Consider the following 17673-nt stretch of genomic DNA (forward strand, 5'->3'; position numbering starts at 1 on the left):
GTGGCAAATTGAGAGGTTTAGTACCGTGGCAACTTAGAAGACAATTTTTATGTACTGCGATTTCATTGTTAACTTAATGGTGTGATATTAATCTGATCAGCATTCCTATTGGCATCTCTCTTAATACTCTGGTAGGAAGGACATACTGTTAAACCTATTGAGAATAGAAGTTAAATGGAACAAGGTGTCTCCGAGAACCTGCTTTGATCTCAGAAAATCTATACCATATAAATAACTTCAAAATTAATTATGCATGCAGACTGGGATAGCAAAGTCCACTATTTCACTAGATTTGACTGTCCCCACTGGCTCTCATTTTGGTCACAATTTACTCCCTTTACACAGATGCTCCACATATCCAGTTTAATTTCAGCTAAAAAAAAACAATGGCATTCTTGCTATTAAAAGCTATTATGAATGCAAATAATGAAACACTTGAACAATTATGTATGGGAAAAAGGCACCACAGTCATTTATCAGATTACATACTGCAGAACTTTTCAGAGGGTATACTGTATACTCTAAATCAATGCCTTGGATATACATAAAGAGAAAATTCCAAACCCAACATACTTTTTTATTTGGAACAGTCCGATAAAACAGGCAATATGAAGAAATAGTCCATAAAGATTATTTTCAAAAGGCTTTCTTTTTCTTAAAGTCAGAGGATGCAAAAAAAGAGAAGAGTAACAATATAATAATGATAATAAGGTCACTGTAATCGAAGGTAGCTCTTGCAGAGTTCATGGTCCCTAATGTCCCCCCAGCCCCCGTTCTTCACATGGGGCGCCACCCCCCCTGCCCCATTAGCTGGCAGTCTCTTAGTGATCAGCAAGTTCTTGGGGAACAGCTGATTGCTGCTGCTCTGAAGGATGTTCTCTATCTTGGACTTTTGGCTGGACGGCATGCACACAGACTTCTTGTGGTGCATTCCGCAGTCCCCGGCGTGGAAGACCCGGGGCGCCTCACTCACCATGACCTTCCAGTAGGAGGGCAAACAGGTCACGGTCAGGTGCTGCAAGGACCAATCCCAGTTGTAGTCGTCGTAGGTGCAGAAGGCATCAGTGCATTGGAGGAGCTTCTGGTAGGTCTCCCTGCTCAGAGCCATGCCCATGTTGTGCTCGGTGGACTTCCAGGCTTTCACCTCCACCTTGTTGGATTTGCTAGCGTAGCTGATGTGGCCATAGCTCCCTAGAGACAGGATATCACAGTCTGGGCAATTCTCCCTCTTCAGGATCGACATCATCTTGAGGAGGTGGAGGAAGTCCGGGGAGAGGAAGTGGTCCTCCTCGATAAGAAGCACCAAGCCCCGGTGGTCCTTCAGCGCCCGGACCCTGTCCCACACAAAGTGCAGCTTCCACCACCAGTGGTGCTTGGTCTGGGAGAACTTGGCCTCGCGGTAGTGGCCGAATGAGTCGGGGTACTCTGCGTTGATGCAACCCAGCTTTAAGGCGTCCATTTTGGGAATGTCTCTGGGGCAGTCCCTGGGGTCGTGGCCCGGGAATTCCTGGGGATACAGCTGGATGCTGAAGGGGAAGAAGATCTGGAGGACCTGGCAGAAGTCAACCGAGGCCACCACTTGGTTGATCTCGGGAGACCAGAAGTCATGGCTGAAGATGAGCAGGATGCTCTCCACGCCCCGGGCCTTCCTCAGACTCTCCACCAGCAGCCTCAGGTAGTCAGGTCTGTTGTGCACCTGTACCACCACCACCAGATCATCCTTCTTCCTCACTGCTCTGAACCTCTCTTCGTGCCTCACCGCCTGGTCAAAGTTGAGCTGGAACACAATGCCACGGTAGACGAGGGTAGTGTTGTCCACATCCGGTTTGACCACTTTCTCCTTCTCCAGTTGTTTTTCGGGGTGGTTCTCCAGTTGCGTATCGTTGGCAGGTGCGATTGGAGGTACGATGGGTATCCGACTGACTGCAGGTGTGGCCTGCGGCTGTGGATGCACCTGACTACTGCTGCTTCTCCTCGCCCCATCAGCCTCTTTAGGGACCACCACTCCATTGCTCTTCTTCTGCTTCCCACTGGTCCAGAAGGCTAGGCCACACACCACCACCACCAGCGTCAGTATCACCACCTGGACATAAGATACAAATCAAATCATATCCCATGCCCGGTTTTGGACTCTATCCTTCCCTCTTTTGGCATTATTTTACTATTGTTGCCAATTGCATTGTTGTTTCTAGTTTCTTTTTTAAGATAAACTTACTGTAGGTAACAGAGTTCATATGAGCGTACATGAGCCTTACCATACCTCTTCAGCTGAACTAAATATGTCACAATAAGATTGTCTATGACTGTTTTTTCGAATAATGTGTTTTGTTTGTGCCATTTTAAACATGCCCAGTACAGAAACATGCAGCACATACACATGATTTGGGACTCGTTGTGTATTGTACCTTCCTCTTGTAGATTCGGAATCTCATGATAGGCTGTCACCCCTTGGGAAGGGCGAGGAGTTGATTGTTGAGAAACACAGGTTTGCAATTTCAAATGGTACTGCTGTGCTTGGGGGCCAGGCAGGGAGGCAGGCAGGCTTGGAAAACAACGGCTTCAAATTGTGTTTATTGCTAACACCTGTTGCTGGTTGCTAGAGCTAACTTTTGGAATGTAAACATGGGTTGTCGTCGAATATCAGTGATGCCAGGGGAGAGTTCCATAAGGCATGTTGGTCGCTAAGAGGCTGCAGGGTAGGGGTGTGCATGGAACCCACTGGAAGACAAAGAGAAAATAATGAAAGTAATTGTAGTATTTCTTATTGTGTGTACTAAACCAGCTTCCTTTATTAAATGCAACCCACATACATCATGTCAATGATAAAAACAGCTGTTTTATTGGAGTACATAGATCTTTTCAGGTGAACAAAACAATTTGTTTTATGACAAGAGACTAGACAACAATCTGCAAAACGCATCATAGACAACACACTGACAACAAATATTCCACAAAAGCATTCGGAAAGTATTCAGACCCGTTGACCTTTCCCATACTTTGTTAAATTACAGCCTTATTCTAAATTATTTTATTTTTTTAAATCTCATTATTCTACATTTACATTACATTTAAGTCATTTAGCAGACGCTCTTATCCAGAGCGACTTACAAATTGGTGCATTCACCTTATGATATCCAGTGGAACAACCACTTTACAATAGTGCATCTAAATCTTTTAGGGGGGGGGGGGGGGTTAGAAGGATTACTTTATCCTATCCTAGGTATTCCTTAAAGAGGTGGGGTTTCAGGTGTCTCCGGAAGGTGGTGATTGACTCCGCTGTCCTGGATTATTCTACACACAATACAACATAATGACAAATAATACAAATATATATAAATATTCCATTTACATAAGTATTCAAACCCTTTAATCAGTACTTTTTTGAAGCACCTTTGCCAGCGATTACAGCCTTGTGTCTTCTCGGGTATGACGCTACAAGCTTGGCACACCTGTATTTGGGGAGTTTCTCCCATTCTTCTCTGCAGATCCTCTCATGCTCTGGCAGGTTGGATGGGGAGCATTGCTGCACAGCAATTTTCAGGTCTCTCCAGAGATGTTCGATCAGGTTCAGGTCCGGGCTCTGGCTGGGCCACTCAAGGACATTGAGAGACCTATCCAGAAGCCACTCCTGCGTTGTCTTGGCTGTGTGCTTAAGGTTGTTGTCATGTTGGAAGGTAAAACCTTCACTCCCAGTCTGAGGTCCTGAGTGCTCAGGAGCAGGTATTCATCAAGGATCTCTGTTCTTTGCTCCGTTTATCTTTCCCTCGATCCTGACTAGTCTCCCAAGTCCCTGCCGCTGAAAAACATCCCCACAGCATGATGCTGCCACCATTATGCTTCACCGTAGGGATGGTGCCAGGTTTCCTCCAGACGTGACACTTGGCATTCAGAGAATCTTTTTTCTCATGGTCAGATAGTCCTTCAGGTGCCTTTTGGTTAACTCCAAGTGGGCTGTTATGTGCAGCCTCCTTTTACTGAGGAGTGGCTTCCGTCTGGCCACTGTACCATTAAGGCCCGATTGGCCAGAAAGCTGCAGAGGTGGTTGTCTTTGTGGAAGGTTCTCCCATCTCCACAGAGCTATATTAGAGTGACCATCGTGTTCTTGGTTACCTCCCTGACCAAGGCCCTTCTCCCCCGATTGGTCAGTTTGGCCAGGCGGCCAGCTCTAGGAAGAGTCTTGGTGGTTCCAAACTTCTTCCATTTAAGAGTGACGGAGGCCACTGGTTTCTTGGGGATGTTCAATGCTGTATAATTTTTTTGTACCCTTCCCCAGATCTGTGCCTTGACACAATCCTGTCTCAGAGTTCTATGGGCAATTCCTTCGACCTCATAGTTTGGTTTTGATTCTGACATGCACGGTCAACTGTGGGACCTTATATAGACAGGTGTGTGCCTTTCCAAATCATGTCCAATCAATTAAATTTACCACAGGTTTACCACAATCAGGTTGTAGAAAATCAATCAAAGATCAATGGAAACAGGATGCACTTGAGCTCAATTTCAAGTCTCATAGGAAGGGGTCTGAATACTTATGCAAATAAGGTGTTTTTGTTTTTTATACATTTGCTAAAATGTCTAAAAACCTGTTTTCCCTTTATCATTATGGGGTATTGTGTGCAGATTGAGGAAAAACATTATTCTAAAATTGATTCAAATAAGGCTGTAATGTAACAACATTTGGAAAAAGTCAAGAGGTCTGAACTTTCCGAATGGACTGTATATCTCAATCTGTAGGATAAATGGTCGTCGTTTAGGGGTAATACTTTATCTTCACAAAGTATCTGTCAGTCATCATGATTTAGCTAGAATATTATTTTAGACATAGGAGCCTTCCCATATCATCCCGAGCTCCACTTCAACATTCTATGATTAGTTGTCTATTCTCAGCATCGTTTCTTTCTGGGTTGCCCTTACTGATTTGTACTGCCCAGAGGCACTGTCACAATCAATACACAAATCAAGAGCGTTTGCACTGGATCACAGACTACCTTGCCTAAAACAGAGCAACGATATCAGCATGACAGGCGTGTAATGTACACCGTTAAAAAAACATAATTTCTCTGTCAACAAACAGTCAACAAGCTGTAGTACTAAGCTAATCACCACCTATCATTTCAAAACTAGATCCTTTTCTTATCTTTGTGAATGTTAATGTAAAAAAAAAAAAATCTGTCGTTCAACATCTCTTCCTTCCCATGGCATCCGTTGCGGGTTATCTAACCAAATCTAGTTCATGCAAATTCTGCAATCTTCCTTCTAGCTATCGTCTTGGTAGCCCAGAACTGGTGCTCCGAGACATTACCGTCAAAACCGCCAACCCCATTTCGCTCGAGACTTATGCGGTGTAGGTCTGCATCATACACAACTACCAGAAAGCTATATTTGGTAGCTTAAACATTGTTTACCAAGTGTTACGGTAGCTAGCTAGCAACGTAGTTACATGGCAATATAAATGAGGTTCATAAAAGCTAGCTGGTGCGAGCGTATCATATTGACAAACAAGCACTCCAGTTGCGCCTCAATTCATGGCCAAAACAGACTGTCGCAACAAGCTTCATCGTGGAAAAACTGCGTTTTTATATTTACCTAAAAAGGTAGTCGTACTATGCAGCTTTCTCAGCCGGAATTAACAATGCGATGACATGAGATATTCATTCTCCTCCATCACTTCTCTCCTCTCCTGCTCCCAATTTCTGATCAAAATAACACATTAACCAGCTAGCTAGCTAGCTAACGCTGGCACAAAATACCAAACCGCTGCCTACCTCTGGCTCCCACAATGCATTACTCCGGGGGGGGGCTCTCAAAACATAAAAAATGATATTATTGGCTATGCTACAATGTTGCATTGAATTGTAACAATATGGAGATCTCTGTAAATACAATATTGCATGTATATAGTTGGTATGCTATTTCTTAAGAATTAGTCATTTCTTTGAACAATAGATAAACAAAGTCATATTTAAATCCAATCAAATTGTATTGGTCGCATGCGCCAAATACAACAGGTGTAGACTTACCGTGAAATGCTTGCTTAGAAGTCCTTAACCAAAAATGCAGTTCAAGAAAGAGCAAAATAAATATTTACCAAATAAACTAAAGTAAAAAAATAACAAAAAGTAACAGAATAAAATGACAATAACTAGGTGACTGAAGTCTTTGACAATTAGTTGGGCTTTCCTCTGACACCGCCAAGTATATACAATTGAAGTCCGAAGTTTACGTACACCTTAGCCAAATACATTTAAACTCAGTTTTTCACAATTCCTGACATTTAATCTTAGTAAAATTCCCTGTCTTAGGTCAGTTAGGATCACCACTTTATTTTAAGAATGTGAAATGTCAGAATAATAGTAGAGAGAATGATTTATTTCAGCTTATATTTCTTTCATCGCATTCCCATTGTGTCAGAAGTTTACATACACTCAATTAGTATTTGGTAGCGTTGCCTTTAAATTGTTTAACTTGGGTCAAACGTTTTGGGTAGCCTTCCACAAGCTTCCCACAATAAGTTGGGTACATTTTGGCCCATTCCTCCTGACAGAGCTGGTGTAACTGAGTCGGGTTTGTAGGCCTCCTTGCTCGCACATGCTTTTTCAGTTCTGTCCACAAATTTTCTATAGGATTGAGGTCAAGGCTTTGTGATGGCCACTTCAATACCTTGACTTTGTTGTCCTTAAGCCAGCGATTTTGCCACAACTTTGGAAGTATGCTTGCGGTCATTGTCCATTTGGAAGACCCATTTGCGACCAAGCTTTAACTTCCTGACTGATGTCTTGAGATGTTGCTTCAATATATCCACATCATTGTGCACCAGCAAAGCACCCCCACAACATGATGCCGCCACCCCCGTGCTTCACAGTTAGGATGGTGTTCTTCGGCTTGCAAGACTCCCCCTTTTTCCTCCAAACATAACAATGGTCATTATGGCCAATCAGTTCTATTTTTGTTTCATCAGACCAGAGGACATTTCTCCAAAAAGTATGATCTTTGTCCCCATGTGCAGTTGGCTTCTTCCTTGCTGAGCGGCCTTTCACGTTATGTCGATATAGGACTCGTTTTACTGTGGATATAGATACTTTTGTACCTGTTTCCTCCAGCATCTTCACAAGGTCCTTTGCTGTTGTTCTGGGATTGATTTGCACTTTTCACACCAAAGTACATTCATCTCTAGGAGACAGAACGCGTCTCCTTCCTGAGCGGCATGACGGCTGCGTGGTCCCATGGTGTATATACTTGCGTACTATTGTTTGTACAGATGAACGTGGTACCTTCAGGCGTTTGGAAATTGCTCCCAAGGATGAACCAGACTTGTGGACGTGGAGGTCTACAATTTTTTTCTGATTTATTTTGATTTTCCCATGATGTCAAGCAAAGAGGCACTGAGTTTGAAGGTAGGCCTTGAAATACATCCACAGGTAAACCTCCAATTGACTCAAATGATGTCTCAAATCATTTTCTGGAATTTTCCAAGCTGTTTAAGGCACAGTCAACTTAGTGTATGTAAACCTCTGACCCACTGGAATTGTGATACAGTGAATTATAAGTGAAATAATCTGTCTGTAAACAATTGTTGGAAAAATTACTTGTGTCATGCACAAAGTAGATGTTCTAAATGACTTGCCAGAACTATAGTTTGTTAACAAGAAATTTGTGGAGTGGTTGAAAAACAAGTTTTAATGACTCTAACCTAAGTGTATGTAAACTTCTGATTTCAACTGTAGGTCCTAGATGGCAGGAAGCTTGGCCCCAGTGATGTACTGGGCCGTACGCACTACCCTCGTCTGTGTTCACAGTTTGTTGGATTTGTTTTTCTTATTTAATGATAATTGCACTTTGAAATTAACTCAATCTGGTTGATTTTCTTACGTACTTTTCTATTGATTCAACTGGTATAATTATGACATTTTTCTTAATAATTTAAGAATGTTCATATTAATCATTCTATTCCAAGATGGCATAGCAGTCAGACGTCTTTGTCTTGTCTCGTCCCATGTATATTTATATATTTTTCTTCACATTCTTTTTAATATTTTTCCTAAACCTCAACTTCAAAATACTCTTCTGTAACCCGCCTCACCCAATGTGGTGTGGATCTATTTTTTTCCCTAAAGTATTTCTATTTACCTCCGAACTGGAATACCTCAACTGAAGCTAGCTAGCTAACTAGCTACCAGCTATCAGCTATCAGTCAGCTAACCACTGCTAGCGGTCATCAGCTAACCTTTAGCTCGGAAAGCTCTCGCCAGTTCGTACAACGCGTTTCAAACCAGAGCATACTGGACCTATTTTTCTCTCCATATCCCCGGATTCCTACCACAAACTCTGAACCTTTTCATCTGGATCATGGCAGCTAGCTAATCGCAACCCGGGTTGACTATTCCTGGCTAACGTTTCCGTCCCGGAGCAAGCACCAACTAGCCTGGAGCTAGCCCATGCTAGACCCATCTCCCGGCTAGGGCTCCTGGACTAGTCCTAAAGCCCACTCCTCGGCTACAATATCCGGACCCCTACTACTGCCGGGACGGGGCACGGAACCCCGCCGATCCTTCATGACTGGAATACCGACATAATCTGCCCGAGGATTCCAACAGGCCCCTCATACGCGACGTCCCCTGAAGGCCCATTCTGCTAAACGTGGCATGCTACCTATCTATAGCATATTGGACTGTTAGCTGATCCATCGGCCAGTTTCTTGGACCACTATACCCATTTTGCGAATTGGACTTGGATCCCTCTGCTACTTGGAACCCTACTAATTCCACGACTGGTCTATCGACGTCACCACACGAGGAGGCAAAAACAGACTTTCCCCCATTGCGACGTCCCTCTAAGGCCCTTATGCTAGCTTGCTAGCCCCGGGCTGCTAACTGCTAGCTTGCTAGCCCCGGCCTGCTAACTGTCTGAATCGCCGTGTCCCCAGCCAGCCAGCCCAACCACTCACTGGACCCATACGATCACTTGGCTACGCATTCCTCTCCCTAATATCAATATGCCTTGTCCATTACTGTCCTGGTAAGTGATTACTGTCTTATTTCACTGTAGAGCCTCTAGCCATGCTCTATATGCCTTAACCAACCATGTTGTTCCACCTCCCGCATATGCGATGACATCACCTGGTTTAAATGTCTCCAGAGACTATATCTCTCTCATCATTACTCAATGCCTAGGTTTACCTCCAATGTACTCTCTTCGTACCATACCTTTGTCTGTACATTATGCCTTGAATCTATGCTATTGTGCCCAGAAACCTGCTCCCTTTACTCTCTGTTCCAAACGTGCTAGACGGCCAGTTCTTATAGCCTTTAGCCGTACCCTTACCCTACTTCTCCTCTGCTCCTCTGGTGATGTAGAGGTTAATCCAGGACCTGCAGTGCCTAGCTCCACTCCTACTCCCCAGGTGCTCTCATTTGTTGACTTCTGTAACCGTAAAAGCCTTGGTTTCATGCATGTTAACATTAGAAGCCTACTCCCTAAGTTTGCTTTATTCACTGCTTTAGCACATTCTGCCAACCCGGATGTCTTAGCCGTGTCTGAATCCTGGCTTAGGAAAACCACCAAAAACCCAGAAATTTCCATCCCTAACTATAACATTTTCCGCCAAGATAGAACTGCCAAAGGGGGCGGTGTTGCAATCTACTGCAGAGATAGCCTGCAGAGTTCTGTCTTACTATCCAGGTCTGTACCAAAAGAATTCGAGCTTCTACTTCTAAAAATTCACCTTTCCAGAAACAAGTCTCTCACCGTTGCCGCTTGCTATAGACCACCCTCTGCCCCCAGCTGTGCCCTGGACACCATATGCGAATTGATTGCCCCCCATCTATCTTCTGAGCTCGTGCTGCTAGGTGACCTAAACTAGGACATGCTTAACACCCCGGCCATCCTACAATCTAAGCTTGATGCCCTCAATCTCACAGAAATTATCAATGAACCTACCAGGTACAACCCCAAATCCGTAAACACGGGCACCCTCATAGATATCACCCTAACTAACTCACCCTCCAAATACTCCTCTGCTGTTTTCAACCAAGATCTCAGCGATCACTGCCTCATTGCCTGCATCCGTAATGGGTCTGCGGTCAAACGACCACCCCTCATCACTGTCAAACGCTCCCTAAAACACTTCAGTGAACAGGCCTTTCTAATTGACCTGGCCGGGGTATCCTGGAATGACATTGACCTCATCCCGTCAGTAGAGGATGCCTGGTTATTCTTTAAAAGTGCCTTCCTCAACATCTTAAATAAGCATGCTCCATTCAAAAAATGTAGAACTAGGAATGGTTCACTCCAGACCAGTCTGCCTTTGACCAGCACAAAAACATCCTGTGGCGTTCTGCATTAGCATCGAATAGCCCCCGTGATATGCAACTTTTCAGGGAAGTTAGGAACCAATATACACAGGCAGTTAGGAAAGCTAAGGCTAGCTTTTTCAAACAGAAATTTGCATCCTGTAGTACAAACTCAAAAAAGTTCTGGGACACTGTAAAGTCCATGGAGAATAAGAGCACCTCCTCCCAGCTGCCCACTGCACTGCACTGCACTGCCCACCACAATAATTGAGAATTTCAACAAGCATTTTTCTACGGCTGGCCATGCTTTCCACCTGGCTACCCCTACCCCGGTCAACAGCAGTGCACTCCCCATAGCAACTCGCCCAAACCTCACCCACTTCTCATTCACCCAAATCCAGATAGCTGATGTTCTCAAAGAGCTGCAAAATCTGGACCCCTACAAATCAGCTGGGCTAGACAATCTGGACCCTCTCTTTCTAAAATTATCTGCCGAAATTATTGCAATCCCTATTACTAGCCTGTTCAACCTCTCTTTCGTATCGTCTGAGATTCCCATAGATTGGAAAGCTGCCGCGGCCATCCCCCTCTTCAAAGGGGGAGATACTCTAGACCCAAACTGCTACAGACCTACATCTATTCTACCCTGCCTTTTCTAAGGTCTTTGAAAGCCAAGTTATCAAACAGATTACCGACCATTTAGAATCTCACCGTACCTTCTCCGCTATGCATTCTGGTTTCAGAGCTGGTCATGGGTGCACCTCAGCTACACTCAAGGTCATAAACAATATCATAACCGCCATCGATAAGAGACATTACTGTGCAGCCGTATTCATCGACCTGGCTAAGGCTTTCGACTCTGTCAATCACAACATTCTTATCGGCAGACTCAGCAGCCTTGGTTTCTCAAATGATTGCCTCGCTTGGTTCACCAACTACTTCTCCGATAGAGTTCAGTATGTCAAATCGGAGGGCCTGTTGTCCGGACCTCTGGCAGGCTCTATGGGGGTGCCACAGGGTTCAATTCTCGGGCCGACTCTCTTCTCTGTATACATCAATGATGTCGCTCTCGCTGCTGTGATTCTTTGATCCACCTCTACGCAGACGACACCATTCTAAATACTTCTGGCCCTTCGTTGGACACTGTGTTAACTAACCTCCAGATGAGCTTCAATGCCATACAACTCTTCTTCCGTGGCCTCCAACTGCTCTTAAATGCAAGTAAAACTAAATGCATGCTCTTCAACCGATCGCTGCCCGCACCTGCCCACCCATCCAGCATCACTACTCTGGACGGTTCTGACTTAGAATATGTGGACAACTACAAATACCTGGGTGTCTGGTTAGACTCTAAACTCTCCTTCCAGACTCACATTAAACATCTCCAATCCAAAATTAAATCTAGAATCGGCTACCTATTTCGCAACAAAGCATCCTTCACTCATGCTGCCAAACATACCCTCATAAAACTGACCATCCTACCGATCCTCGACTTCGGCGATGTCATTTACAAAATAGCCGCCAATACTCTACTCAACAAATTGGATGCAGTCTATCACAGTGCCATCCTTTTTGTCGCCAAAGCCCCATATACTACCCACCACTGCGACCTATATGCTCTCGTTGGCTGGCCCTCGCTTCATACTCGTCGCCAAACCCACTGGCTCCAGGTCATCTACAAGTCTCTGCTAGATAAAACCCTGCCTTATCTCAGCTCACTGGTCACCATTGCAGCACCCACCCGTAGCACGCGCTCCAGCAGGTATATCTCACTGGTCACCCCCAAAGCCAATTCTTCCTTTGGCTGCCTCTCCTTCCAGTTCTCTGCTGCCAATGACTGGAACGAACTGCAAAAATCTCTGAAGCTGGAGACTCTTACCTCCCTCACTAGCTTTAAGCACCTGCTGTCAGAGCAGCTCACAGATCACTGCACCTGTGCATAGCTCATCTGTAAATAGCCCATCTACCTCATCCCCATACTGTATTTATTTATTTATCTTGCTCCTTTGCACCCCAGTATCTCAACTTGCACATTCATCTTCTGCACATCCTACCATTCCACTGTTTAATTCCTATATTGTAATTAATTTGCCACCATAGCCTATTTATTGCCTTACCTCTCTTATCCTAACTCATTTGCACATGCTGTATACAGATTTTTCTACTGTATTATTGATTGTACAGTGAGGGAAAAAGTATTTGATCCCCTGCTGATTTTGTACGTTTGCCCACTGACAAAGAAATGATCAGTCTATAATTTCAATGGTAGGTTTATTTGAACAGCGAGAGACAGAATAACAACAAAAAAATCCAGAAAAAAACGCATGTCAAAAATGTTATAAATTGATTTGCATTTTACTGGTCAATTAATGATTGTACCATGAACCTGCATCAAAACCAGCTCACGGGGTCCACTTAGGCATAAGGTCTTGAATGCATTTGAGGAGATATTTAACAGCATGCCATTTTAAATGAATGATTGCTGCTTGTACAAATGCCTTGTTGTGCTATTCATCCGAATATTGACACTAATACCCTGACTACACTGCTCGCGTTGCAAAATAAATGTAGGAATCTATGTTATTCAATTATTACACCCACACTGCTCGCCCGCCAACGAGCGTCTGCGTTGCCAAGGGCTCTAAAATAGAAGTCATTCGCTAGCAACAGCAAGCTAGCTAAATAGGACAAATTAGCTAGCTAGTGCAAGCTAACTAGCTAAATTGCATAAATGTTTAATGCTTTTCGACCGTGCGCCATCGTGCATACATTTATTTTGTCCTCCTACACCAGACGCGATCACGACACGCAGGTTAAAATATCAAAACAAACTCTGAACCAATTACATTAATTTGGGAACAGGTCGAAAAGCATTAAACATTTAATTTAGCTAGTTAGCTTGCACTTGCTAGATAATTTATCCTATTTAGCTAGCTTGCTGTTGCTAGCCAATTTGTCCTGGGATATAAACATTGAGTTGATATTTTACCTGAAATGCCTCTACTCTGACAATTGTTTTCAATATTGTCACTACTCTGACAATTAATCCACACATAAAATGGCCAACCGAATCGTTTCTAGTCATCTCTCCTCCTTCCAGGCTTTTTCATGTTTAACTTATATGGTGATTGGCATCTAAACTTTCATAGTATTACCATGACAACTGGCAACAGTTCCTCCTTCAATCACCCACGTGGGTATAACCAATGAGAAGATGGCACGTGGGTACCTGCTTCTATAAACCAATGAGGTGATGGGAGAGGCAGGACTTGCAGCGCAATCTGCGTCAGAAATAGAAAGGACTTCTATTTCATACGGAACCCAAACCGGCTGCGCGCGTGTGCCATCGTGCGCTATCGTGCATAAATTTATTTTGTCCCCCTACAGCAAACGCAATCACGACACGCAGGTTAAAATATGAAAACAAACTGAACCAATGACATTAATTTGGGGACAGGTCGAAAAGCATTAAACATGTATGGCAATTTAGCTAGTTAGCCTGCACTTGCTAGATAATTTGTCCTATTTAGCTAGCTTGCTGTTGCTATCTAATTTGTCCTGGGATATAAACATTGAGTTGTTATTTTACCTGAAATGCACAAGGACCTCTACTCTGACAATTAATCCACACATAAAACGGTCAACCAAATCGTTTCTAGTCATCTCTCCTCCTTCCAGGCTTTTTCATCTTTGAACTAATATGGTGATTGGCATCTACAATTCATAGTATTACCATGACAACCGGCAAAACAGTTTGTCTTTCAATCACCCACGTGGGTATAACCAATGAGGAGATGGCAAGTGGGTACCTGCTTCTATAAACCAATGAGGAGATGGGAGAGGCAGGACTTGCAGCGTGATCTGCGTCAGAAATAGGAATGACTTCTATTTTAGCCCTTGGCAACGCAGACGCTCGTTGACTCGAGCGAGCAGTGTGGGTGCAATAATTGAACAACATAGTTTTCAAAATGTATTTTGCAACGTTCGCGCGAGCGGTGTGGCTTATTGGGGAAATGTAATAAATTCAGCATCTATTCAAGTCCACAATTGCAGCACCAGGCTCTAGATTGGGTTGTTGATGCTGCTGCAGGTTGTTGTCTCCATCTAGAGGTGTACTACAAGAATGCACCCAATGCGATGTTTCCCGCTATGCATTGTGGGCGGAAGACGCCCGGAAGAACATTTTTATTGGCGCATGCGCACCCGTATTCCTTCCTTTCTGACATCCGAGCAAAAGAGACAAGATGGGTCATCAGCAGCTCTATTGGAGTCATCCTAGAAAATTCGGTCAGGGATCCCGATCCTGGTCAGTCATCTTCAATATATCGTTTAGAATTTTATTTGGAGTGAATTTTAGAGTCCGGTAGATTTTCACGGACCCAAATTCTTGGTGTACATTTTGAACCACATGAGGGCTTCGCTCGAGCTAATATGGCGGTTGATGTGCAACAACGCTGAGCCTCACATTTTTAGCGCATGTTAACGTTGGCTATTTCCAGCTTGTAGTACTATCTAATCAAGTACAGTGACGTGGCTAGTGAGAACGTCTTTTTGTCATAACTAGACCCCTAAATGTGAAAATTACAAGTTTATCTGCTGCTAACACTGTTTAGTTAGGTAACGTCGTTGGCTGGTTAACTTTGAATGAGCTTGAACTTACTGGGCACTTTTATTAAATCGTTCATCATTCTTGACTAATATTTCTATTCTTTGTTTTCCAGCCGGGTATGCTCGAACAGACACGGTTTGATCCGTAAATACGGGCTCAACATGTGCCGCCAGTGCTTCAGGCAGTACGCGAACGACATCGGCTTTGTTAAGGCGAGTATTTGCTTTGTACTCTATATCCACTGTAAGTCACCGTTGGCTAGTTGTTGACATTGTTGAATGTGGTAACGTCAGCGGTAAAGGAATTCCTGCTTCAGAATGCATAGGACAGGTGGTTTACCAAACATTGGGCAGTTACAGTGCATTCATATTGACCCCTTTTCCACACTTACATTAACCTTAATCTAAAATTGATACAATTCGTTTTCCCCCCACAATCAACACATTGTTTGCAAATACCTTATTTACTTAAGTATTCAGATCCTTTGCTATTAGACTCAAAATTGAGCTCCGGTGTGTCCTGTTTCCATTGATCAACCTTGAAATGTTCCTACAACTTGGAGTCCATCTGTGGTAAGTTCAATTGATTGGACATGATTTGGAAAGGCACACACCTGTCTATATGGTCCCACAGTTGACAGTGCATGTCAGAGCAAAAACCAAGCCGCAAGGTGGGAAAAATTGTCTGTAGAGCTCCGAGACAGGATTGTCAAGGCACAGATCAGGGAAGGGTACCAAAACATTTCTGCAGCATTCAAGGTTCTCAAGAACACAGTGGACACCATCATTCTTAAATAGCAGAAGTTGGAACCAAGACTCTTCATGGAGCTGGCCGCCCGGCCAAACTGAGCAATTGGGGGGGAAGGGCCTTGGTCAGGGAGGTGACCAGGAACCCAATGCTCCAGAGTTCGTTCCTCTGTGGAGATGGGAGAACTTTCCAGAAGGATAACTGTCTCTGCAACACTCTGCTAAATCAGGCCTTTAGGGTTGTGGCCAGACGGAAGCCACTCCTCAGTAAAAGGCACATGACGGCCCGCTTGGAGTTTACCAAAATGCACCCAAAGGACTGTCAGACCACGAGGAACAAGATTCTCTGGTCTGATGAAACCAAGATTAAACTCTGGCCTGAATGTCACATCTGGAAGAAATCAGGCACCATCCCTACGGTGAAGCATGGTGGTGGCAGCATCATGCTGTGGGGATGTTTTTCAGTGTCATGGACTTGGAGACTAGTCAGGATCGAGAGAGAACCTGCTCAGGACCTCGGCCTGGGGGCGACGGTTCACCTTACAACAGGACAACAACCCTAAGCACACAGCCAAGACAACGCAGGAGTGGCTTCGGGACAAGTCTCTGAATGTCCTTGAGTGGCCTGGACTTGAACACAATCCAACATCACTGGAGAGACCCGAAAATTGCTGTGCAGCGACGCTCCCCATCCAACCTGACTGAGCATGAGAGGGTCTGCCTGGAAGAATGGGAGAAACTCCCCAAATAAAGGTGTGCCGAGCTTGTAGTGTCATACCTAAGACTCGAGGCTGTAATTGCTGCCAAAGGTGCTTCAACAAAGTATTTGAGTGTAGGATCTGAATACTTATGTAAGGCGGTAACGTACATTTTTTTTGAATAAAGTTAAGGGGTCTGAATACTTTCCGAATGCGTTGTATATCACTAGCTAGATACTTAACCTATTGATTATATTATGAATAAAAGTGTGTACCTAATGATATTCTACAATACCATTCTATTGACAGAAGTTGTAAATCTTTACATGAATCTAACCCTGAAATTGCTTTTTCACAGCTGGACTAAATGCATTGGATGCTGAAGGTTCCCCAGGAGGTCAAACCAACTGGGAACGGGATGATCCAGCAATGAAAATAAATGTGTTCTTTTGTTCTACATATTGGTCTTGTCCTATGTTGATGTTTTGCATGATATGCAAACTGATTCCCATCTGTTAGATGGTGATTTGCTTTATTGAAACTTTAGTAAGCGCTACCTTCACTGTTGCCTTGCACAATGTAGTGTTTACTCTCCTGAGATATTACTCTTGAGTGCTAAATACTGAAGATGTTTAAGCCTATACCCTGGTTGTCAACTGCTATCAAAATTAACTAAACAATATCTTGCCAGTATTGACATAATATTCTGGTAGAACTTTGAAACATTTCTGAAAACTCAAAAGGGGCTGCTGCAAGTATTTACTTCTAGATTGTGTACCAGCACTTGTTAAATTGTCATCTGACAGGTTTAAAAACGAATGCGTATGTCTCATTCTGGTTTGGAAAACTGAAATGCATGTTTACTGGTTGGTGCTCAAAGTGCAATTGATCCTGGTAGGTAGCAAATGACTGGATGATACTCGGAAAATCACACCCTCTCGTCCTTGCCACAAAGAATGGGTGTGTCCCAATATCTTGGAATTGTACACAAGATGGAAGAGGATGCAAGACACCTTACTGTTTCTTTATGGTTCAATAAAAGTCAATGAACTAAGTAGACCAGACCCAGCTGCTAATGGTGTCTATTGGAGACCCACCCTGTTAAGTAGACTGGTACTGAGACTTTTTTTCAACATTAAACGTCCTAAGTGAACAATTTTCATTTAGCCACCATCTTTGGTGTTCACTACTCACAAATCTAAAAGCATTGGGTGGAGAGTTTCCATGCTTATTTATACCGGTCATTTATTTTAAAATCTGAAAGGTTAAGGGTACACTGGCAGGAAAGAGAATTGGGACATAACTTGGTTATTTCAATGGGATAGATACAG

The 17673-nt window shown here is 43.7% G+C and overlaps 2 protein-coding genes across 2 annotated transcripts; one reads left to right on the forward strand and one right to left on the reverse strand.

Annotated features, from left to right (window-relative positions):
• Positions 1–348: 348 nt before the first annotated feature.
• Positions 349–5791, reverse strand: LOC106571583 (alpha-1,6-mannosyl-glycoprotein 2-beta-N-acetylglucosaminyltransferase-like). Its single transcript, XM_014144817.3, has 3 exons — positions 5587–5791; positions 2406–2718; positions 349–2083 (listed from the first exon to the last, which is right to left on the reverse strand). Exons 2-3 carry the CDS (start codon positions 2430–2432, stop codon positions 713–715), a joined length of 1398 nt encoding a protein of 465 aa, XP_014000292.1. The 5' UTR covers positions 2433–2718; positions 5587–5791; the 3' UTR covers positions 349–712.
• Positions 5792–14529: 8738 nt separating this feature from the next.
• Positions 14530–16799, forward strand: rps29 (ribosomal protein S29). Its single transcript, NM_001139600.1, has 3 exons — positions 14530–14595; positions 15011–15110; positions 16701–16799. Exons 1-3 carry the CDS (start codon positions 14534–14536, stop codon positions 16707–16709), a joined length of 171 nt encoding a protein of 56 aa, NP_001133072.1. The 5' UTR covers positions 14530–14533; the 3' UTR covers positions 16710–16799.
• The last annotated feature ends 874 nt before the right edge of the window (positions 16800–17673 follow it).

Source organism: Salmo salar, chromosome 15 (assembly GCF_965601325.2).
Source record: "Salmo salar chromosome 15, fSalSal1, whole genome shotgun sequence".
NCBI lineage: Eukaryota > Metazoa > Chordata > Actinopteri > Salmoniformes > Salmonidae > Salmo > Salmo salar.

What these genes read in the sequence shown, in the direction of transcription:
- LOC106571583 (XM_014144817.3), bottom strand. Translation starts at nt 2,432, where the DNA reads ATGAGATTCCGAATCTACAAGAGGAAG. An exon ending in TCCGAATCTACAAGAGGAAG is followed by an intron (nt 2,084 to 2,405) that starts GTACAATACACA and finishes TCTTATGTCCAG; the next exon opens with GTGGTGATACTGACGCTGGT.
- rps29 (NM_001139600.1), top strand. Translation starts at nt 14,534, where the DNA reads ATGGGTCATCAGCAGCTCTATTGGAGTCATCCTAGAAAATTCGGTCAG. An exon ending in GGTCAGGGATCCCGATCCTG is followed by an intron (nt 14,596 to 15,010) that starts GTCAGTCATCTT and finishes TTTGTTTTCCAG; the next exon opens with CCGGGTATGCTCGAACAGAC.